This window comes from Adiantum capillus-veneris, chromosome 25 (assembly GCF_014529385.1).
Source record: "Adiantum capillus-veneris isolate H3 chromosome 25, ASM1452938v2, whole genome shotgun sequence".
NCBI classification, from domain to species: domain Eukaryota; kingdom Viridiplantae; phylum Streptophyta; class Polypodiopsida; order Polypodiales; family Pteridaceae; genus Adiantum; species Adiantum capillus-veneris.
Genome location: NC_140955.1, coordinates 37774537 through 37783395, shown reverse-complemented (window position 1 = coordinate 37783395; position 8859 = coordinate 37774537). Strand labels below are relative to the sequence as shown.

At 41.1% G+C, this 8859-nt stretch overlaps 1 protein-coding gene across 1 annotated transcript in view; it reads right to left on the bottom strand.

Annotated features, from left to right (window-relative positions):
- Window positions 1-5333: 5333 nt before the first annotated feature.
- Window positions 5334-8859, bottom strand: part of LOC147424730 (putative glutamate carboxypeptidase LAMP1) — a 40829-nt gene continuing 37303 nt past the window's right edge. Inside the window, exon 12 of the mRNA XM_086500767.1 lies at window positions 5334-5703. Within this exon, the coding sequence (XP_086356893.1) occupies window positions 5518-5703 (186 nt within the window). The 3' untranslated portion in view covers window positions 5334-5517. The remainder of the gene's footprint in view (window positions 5704-8859) is intronic.

Sequence of the window (8859 nt, the reverse complement as noted above, 5' to 3'; positions counted from 1 at the left end):
TTAAGAGGAGCGAAGCACCTCTGTGCACTAGGAGGTTGAGCCCATTAGCTAATCAAAGGGAAAAGAAGGCAATTGGGTACATTAAGGAAGATGCAAAATCCCACTCAAAGAGGAAAAGAGAACAGAGCCACATGGTGTAACCTCAGGCAAAGAGAATGTGCTACAATGAGCAATAGATTCAAAGAACCAAGTCACGATACCTGTAGGTCAAAGATTAAAAATGTTTGGGCCAAATTAAAGTGGTCACATACCTAAGTATTAAATGTGAAAACCCACCAAGAGAAGGGTCACTCCCACAGGTGGCAGTCAACCAAGAAATGGGCCCCAAAGGGTGAAGTGCAAGGAAAAGACTCATAGTAATCAACCACAAGACGATATCACAATCAACTCCAATAAGTCACCTATTTAACCCCTTTATAATTTTCATATGTAGTAAGGTAGGTACTATGTTCATCCAATTTTAGCTCTTTAGTCTCTTGCTTTTGTCCTTTCTAACAAGAAAAGTCCGCATCATAGTGGGAGGCATTTTGTGTTTTGGGTGATCTTTCAAATATTCTGCAATGTTCTCCATAATTTGGCATGTTTTTCAAGGTCGTAGATAACTCACATTCAAACGGTTTGTTTAAAAGTATATTTTTCCAAAAACCAAAGGACATCTATCAAGGGTGAGTAACCATGGGAGAAACTACTTCCTAACACTAGCCAAGCTAAAGGACTACTAAGGTTGTGAGAGCAGAACCCCTCCTATAGTCACAAACTGACCACCTAACACCTATCAACCGATCAAGGACTTATCGACAATGGGTCAATTTGATCCTATAAACATAAACTAAACTAAATCTAGTATCTCATACCTCCCCAAAAAAAAATGGAAGGGCCTTGTGTATAGGATGTGTTTGTTGATGTATTGTTACTAATACTTATACGAAAAGAAATTTTCGTTCAAGAGACAACTGGGTTTAGAGAAATGGAGGATGGATTACACAAAAATAACTCAGTATTAGATTCATTTTTGTACAATATGGTCAAGATCAAGAATCATTCAAATAGTCTTGTAGACAATCAATCCAAATTAAGATATAAGTCTTTAAAACCAGACAATAGCTAAGCTTAACCACTTTAATCAAAGATAGCATTCTCACTTGCATCTGTATAAATAAGACAACGGATTTGTTAGCTTTGAATACGTATTACAAGTGTCAAGGACCTCTCAATTGTTTTCCTTGTCCTACTTAAAGATAATTTTACCAAGAATTATCTTAAATGATAGAGTTTGTTTTGTAATCAACTAAATTGAATTTAATTTATAGAAAATGTTATTATGACTCATCAAAAGACCTACACCCCTTTTGATGCAAATGGCAATAATTGAATTCCAAAAAAAACATGCCAAAACATATCTTTCTATTATAGCTAATTGCAATGCTTGAAACGAAAAAAAAAGAAGGCTAATGCTTTCCCAACAAAGCATGTATTTACCCAATAATCATCAGAATGTTAACAACTAGCCTTCTTCAGGCAAAAAGTATTATCCCTGCTAAATACCAACAACTCTTTTCAGGCCAGCTACTAGGATCATGAGTAGCTTTGTGTGTGTGTGTGTGTGTGTGTGTGTGTGTGTGTGGGGGGGGGGGGGGGGGGGGGAGAGAGAGAGAGAGAGAGAGAGAGAGAGAGAGAGAGAGAGAGATGACATGAAATGTTAATTTACACTTTCAAAAGGCCTTAAAGACTATGAGACAGAAAAATTACACCATTTTTCATATGATCCACATGTCCAATATAGGAAATACAAAAGACTAAGCTAACTATAGAAAATATCGCATGTTATCTCACTTAGAACATCAGTCCTACTCTATGTGATGCATGAAAATCCACAAAGCAACAATTTAGGATAAGGACATCTCTATTGGCCTATAGAGGCCCTCACATCAAACTGGAGCCTTTGGCTACATACATTTCTTTCTCCTCACATTCATTTACCATTTAACAATTGCAAGGGTAATCCTGATGCACACATAGAGATCAAAAAGGGTGTATAACATTGGTCATAGTCCAAGGCATAGACATGGACACCGCATTTCTTGGTGAGAAGGTAGGAAACTTATCAAAGCAAACAATAAAATCACATGCAAACCAATTGACAATAGTACTAGGGTTTCTTTTTTAAGAGTTCAAAATAACAAGGCTACAATTTCAACATTCCTCCCTCACAATTCAAATCTCCTAGACAACTTTTATCAAGCTCTCAGAGAGACCATGCTTTGGAACCTATTAGAATATGCTTGAGGTGCACTTGGGAGTAGAACAATACAATAACTTCATAATGTCATATTCACAATGTCACTTATACCAATAATCCATTACACGCAATAAGCTTTAAAAGAACCCGTTTATCACTTGTGAAGTTGTAGATCTCTTTCTTTTGTGCACAAAGTTTTGGGTGTGTGTGTGTGTAGGTGTGTGTGTGTGTGTGTGTGTGTGTGTGTGTGCGTGCACGCACACGTGCGCAATATCTATGATATAAACTTACGTTGAGTCATTGCTTGCATGAATCCACTAGTAGGAATCACAACTCTCTCTCTCTCTCTCTCTCTCTCTCTCTCTCTCTCTCTCTCTCTCTCCCCCCTATACATATGTGTGTATTCTATATTATCATGCTTGTTAGTGTTACAATTCATTATTGCAAACACAATTGCTTAGTTACATTCATGAGGCCCATTCTTACAATATTTATGTGTATAGAACATGGATTATGCTTCATGCTTTTGGAAGCTTGTGTAACGTTACCATGCATCAAATAGGATGTGGTTTTCGCTTCATGCTTTTGGCAACTCATATATTATGATTGGGCATGAAGGAAATTACTCTCCAATTTACCTTTACAAGCCTTAACCAAAACTTTAATGATAGGAGAATGCCCACTTTCAGATTTATCAATCCCTTCCGGATTGTAAGCAATAGTGAGAGCAAATTTTTATACCCAACCTAGGGCAAAACCACTCTAGGACCCCACACTTAATACCCTATCGTCAATTTGGGTGGAGGACAACATTTGGCTACCATTTCCTTGCATAGATTAATGGGCATGGACATTAAGAGAAACATGATGTTTCATAAAGGGATCTTGGCATATAATAAAAATCATAAAGTAACCTTCCAAATATACACACAAAGGTTTTATTCATTCACATGTTTAATGCCACTTTCAAAGCTTCATAGATACTTGCAATTTAAAGCTAAAAAGTTAGTCATTCACAGATAAGGAGATATTCAAGGTATCAAGCCAAAAATGATTAAGGACAAAAGATTTTACTCATGATTGAACGTGTCATATGTTTAACTTCACACTTCAACATGGTATGCCTTGTGATCAGAGCACTAATTGGGTCAAGTCTCTCATGGAAAAGTTGCTTGGGTGCATAATGAAAATAAAGTTGAGTGATTGGACTGAGAAGAATGGAAATGTGCAAGAGAACAAGCAAATCTCCATCGACGCCATGGCTTCATTTACCATCTTGTAACTCTTCATGTTCTCATGAAGAAAAGTTGGTTGAAAGGCAAACGATTGCAATGTTGCTTTGTGGACTTGAAGAAAGCCTTTGATATAATTCCACATGATAATTTGTGGAGATAAACGAAAGAACTCCAAGTGCCAAAAGAGTTCATGCTTGTGGTTTCTTGAATCTATGAGAAGCTGATATGTCAATTTAGCATGGAAAGAGGAGTCTCAGAAAGTCTTGCAAGCACTACTGGAGTTAAACAAGGATGTTCGTAATCACCAACTCTCTTTGGTCTATGCATCGATCAATTGGAACAAATGATACTCAACTTTATGCGAAAAGAAGAATAGAAGAGACTTCTATTTGCAATGCGATAATCATGCTTTTGTTATATACAAATGATGTAGTACTTCTAACACATACTTCAAAAGAAGCACAAAAGCTTATGGTTGTCCTTGAGAACTTTTGTTTACATAGTGAGCTGATTGTGAATGAATCCAAAACAAAGATTATGCTTGTGAAAACCAACCATAAGAAAAAGCCATGCATTATGTACAACAATCAAACACTTAAAAGTTGTTGAGAGCTTTAAGTACCTTGGTATTGAGATTTCCACCAATCACAAATGACATGTACATACAATGTATCGTTTGAAAGCAAAGAAGAGAGTGTACAATACATTTAAGAACGTGTATAATGCAAAAAATGACAAATGTTAGGTTCTTAAGAAGTACTTTTTCGACACATTAGTGACATCTAGTCTTCTTATGGAGTTGAAGTGTAGAACAAGAACAACTCAAAGTCTACTTGGAAAGAGTTTGAGAGTGTCCAAAAGAGTCTTCTTACAAACTTTCTCCAAGTTAAGACACAAACACCATAGTTGTTGCTGCTTCTCTAGACTGAATCTCTTCCAATTAAGGTTAGAGGCATGAAAGGGTTACGAAATGCATGATAAAGATGTGCCAAAGCCCCCACATTGACTTTCTACAATCGCATGGAAAGCAAGGAAAAAAGTTCAAAAGACACTATCTCGAGCACAAGATACAACCAACTACAAGTCATGAAGAAGTGATTGGGAGATAGGATGCATTACACTCGATACATGATGTCTCAATGTATTACGGTTTGGAAGTAATTTGATGGGTGACACTTCGTACATTACACCACTTATATTTCCCCCAAATATAAAACCATGTTCTTTGTCGAAAGAGAAAACCATACTTTCCCTTATATGATTGAGCCTATCCCCTTGTTCGCAATATACACTATCACAGTCATTCAACTTAGCTCCCACTCCCTTCGATGCAAGACATGGTACTAGGCAATGGAGAAGAGTCAAATCAACTTTGCACATTATGCTCACTGCTAGTTCGAGAGTCTAAATACCACTAGTAGAGTGCTCAGCTTTGGCTCACATCCGAACTTGCTTCCCTGACATTTTCAATCATGATTTATAGACCTACACACTTTCCTCTCCCAACCACCATGTGGGCTCTCCATTGCAACTCTTACCACTACAAATTTGGAGCATCGAGATTCACTTATCAACCCCATACATACTACATCACATGTATCTTTCCCGTAGGTCATATTTGTCCTCCGAGGGAGATAATAATCTCTCTCTCTCTCTCTCTCTCTCTCTCTCTCTCTCTCTCTCTCATACACACACACACACAAGCATGCGAGCAAGCCCTTTCTCACCAAGTTCTAAAGTTTGTTTGATTATGAAACAAGGACCGTGAAGACTTTCAAAAGAAAATGAGGAAATAGAAATATTTTAGCATCGTAGGAAACAACCACAAGGGACCTACTAAAAACCTGTTATACAGGAGGTAATCAATCTACCATACTTAATTATTAGAGAGAGAAGAACAAGAGAATTTTAACATCGCAGGAAACTATCCCGAGAGACCTTAAAGACAACGTTGTCTATTCATCTACAACATTGTCTCACACTCTCTCTCTCTCTCTCTCTCTCTCTCTCTCTCTCACACACACACACACACACACACACATATTATGTTAACTCTCCTCGCAAGGTTAAAGCTGCATGTGTGGCTGTTCTAGCTGCCCTCCATATTTCATGCTGGACAAGTGCCCATCTAGAGGAATTCTGAGCATCCTCTTTTGCTGCAAAAAGTGCATCCTGAATAGCAGGATAAGAAGAAGATGCATAGTCGTCGTTCGTTGTCGGTCCAAACACCTACATGCAACATGACCAACAATTTAAAAACCCGACAAGCACTTAAAACAAGGCATTTGCAGGCAGACGATGGCACTACCTTTCAATGTGTGTGTGTGTGTGTGTGTGTGAGAGAGAGAGAGAGAGAGAGAGGACAAGGAGGAGGAGAGGAGAAATTTTAACATCGTAGGAACAATCCCAAGAGACCTCAAAGACCTAATACTGCAGAGGGAACAAGGATAACCAATCTACCACACTTGGGTGATAGAAAAATTATTCCAGTTTCCTCTTGTTACACACATGCGCGCGCGCGTGCATGGGTGTGTGCGTGTGGATGTGGGCGGGCGCGCACATCCACGAGAGAGAGAGAGAGAGAGAGAGAGAGAGAGAGAGAGAGAGAGAGAGAGAGAGAGAGAGAGATGAAAGGATATGATATATTAACGTCTACAAAAGGCCAAAATGACCTATCATACCAAACTGATTACAATGGTGAGTCTATTACCAAGTCTGGGTACAAACAAAGAAAACTACAAACTGGAAACTGAGATAGGAGTGCTACCGACTCCTATGGGTGGCTGGTAAGCTGAGCAATGGTATAATGCCACAAAGGTACAAAGTGGGGATAAGTGTCACCATGATACAATATAGTAGTAACATGAAGCCTATCCTGATCGACACTCTGGGTGTCACGCTAGAATCTTGTGGATCCTCTACCGCAATCTACGTCGGTGCTGCGTGGCTCCCCTCCTCAGTCGTGGTCGTCTCGATCTCTTCAACTCTAAAGCTCGGTCAATGAGAGTACCACTGGTGTGTGTATGGGTGGGAATCGAGCTCTAGGGTGGTGGTGGCCCCTTTGCCTCTGTGGTACTCGGACTGAAGAAATCTGAAATGCGTCTCTGGGATTGTCTCTGTCTATGTCCTCTCAATAGAGAGTCTCTATGTCTCTGTATCTCAAGTAGAAATAATCCGAGACATCTCTGATCCTGATATCTCATGACTCTATCTAACGAGTCAAAACCATCTCTGAATAAACAATGAAAGCGTCCCCGAATCTCATAGTAGACTGTGCAGTGACATATGAAGTAAAACTCTGTCTCTGGCTCTGCATGGCATATCCTCATGTCCGCTGGTATGCCTCTGAATCTACCTATCTCAATCCCAAGCTGGTGTGAAGATGTGCGTATCTGACCTATGGCACATCGTAACCCATGAGATAGATGTGTGTCCATGTAGCTGGGCCGTGTGACAAAGCCGTCCGTTGTGAGTTGGAGAAGATGCTCTCTATAGAAATCCCTCTTTGTTCCCAACTCCCGTGATGGCTCTATCCATGTCCTCCTCGTATCAAGCTGGATAAGATCATGCCGAATGAGTCTAGTAATCTCCATCCGTGTAAGAGCCAAAGATGGTGCATCAAGAGAATATTGGAAAGGGCATACCAACATGATGTATCTCCTTGTAATGCCAGCTGTCTGGATGACTCAAGAGCAGGCCTAGCATATCTATCCCTGGTGGTGTCCCACAAGCTGTGTACAAATGATACTGATCTGGTAAGTGCCTCAATCTCCATAGGTGGGGTAGCCAGCTCCGCTCGTATGATGTCATGTGGGACTGAGGTCTTGGCTCTGATCAGCCTGGAAATCATAGATACCAAGGGCCTCTCCATATTACTCCATCTAGCATTGCCAATAGATGGTCCCCAAACCTGAACCCCGTAGTGCATAACTGAAGCGACCAAAGTGTCGAAGAGCCAGAGCTTTGTTCGAGGTTCCTAGAACTGAACCTGCGAACAAATCCTCTCTAAACCGCCTAGGGCTACATAGGCACGAGTCAATCTAGTGTCTGCTGCCACTTTTAGTGTGAACCTCGGTCCACTAAAGACCACCCCAAGATATGTGTATGCATCAGTGTACTCCATACTATCTTGACCATATGTGAATGTAGGTGCTGATCTCCTGACCCACTGTGGTGTGGTATTAAATACCATGACCTTGGTTTTACCAAGGTTGACAGACAATCCACTATCCCCTGCAAAACTATGCAATGCATCCAAATGTCTCTGCATACCCTCTAGTGAGTCTGATATCAACACAATATTGTCAGCATACAATAAAAGAGGGATCCATATCCCTGCAAGCTGAGCATCTCTATCTCCTCCTCTGTCAATATAATCAGAGACGTCATCAACATACATACCAAATAAAGTAGAGGACAATGGGCATCCCTGTTTCACTCCGATAGTGGAGTGAACTATGTCAGATATCCCCTCTGGTGTGTGTACATGACCCATAACTGAATTGTACAATGCCATAATCCCCCATATCAGTTCTGCGGGTACCCCCAATTCCATAAGTCGGTGCATCAATCTGGCCCTCGGTACTGTGTCAAAAGCTTTGCTGAAGTCCACAAAGCTGCAATATATCCGTCTGCCATGTGCTCGACCCTCCTCAGTGATAGCTCTGAGTGTAAAGACATGATCCAATGTGGAGAAACCCCTCCTAAAACCAACCTGTCGAAGTGCCCGTATGCATGGATAATCTCTGCCCAACTGCTCAGCCTATGCTCAAGGATGGATGCATACAACTGTGCCAATGTGTGTCCTACCATGATAGTACGGTAATTCCCCGGCACTGTGGGGTCTCCTGTCTTGAAGATAGGTACAATAGTAGACAATCTCCAAGACTCAAGAAAGCCCTCGCACATGACACGGTTGAACAACCGTGCAAGCATCTCTGCCAACAAGTCCCCAGCATGTATAATGTGCTCTGCTACCAAACCCTCATGATCCCGTGCCCGTCTGGTCTTCATCCTGTCAATGGCCTCCTTTACCATCTCAGTGGTAAAGAAGGTGCTCGTAGCCGGGCATGGTCTGGTAGATGCTGCATACTTGCCCCCATATCTTCGTAGAAGTAATCACTGGTGGGGGAGACTGCTCATGGAATAGACGCCACACCTCTCCTGAATCTCTACCAAGGAAGAGCTGATATAAATCCTGCTCCATCTGGACCAAGAAAGCTCGCTTCTTCCGTCGTACTAGTCGTCGTGTAGCAATACGAGACTGTCTATAGGTGATCACTCCCAATGCAAGCTCTCGTTGGATCTGAGCACACTCCTCATCATACCAGCTGTTCTGAGGCATGTGCCTAGAACGACGTCTCTGACCAGACTGAGTGTGTGGGT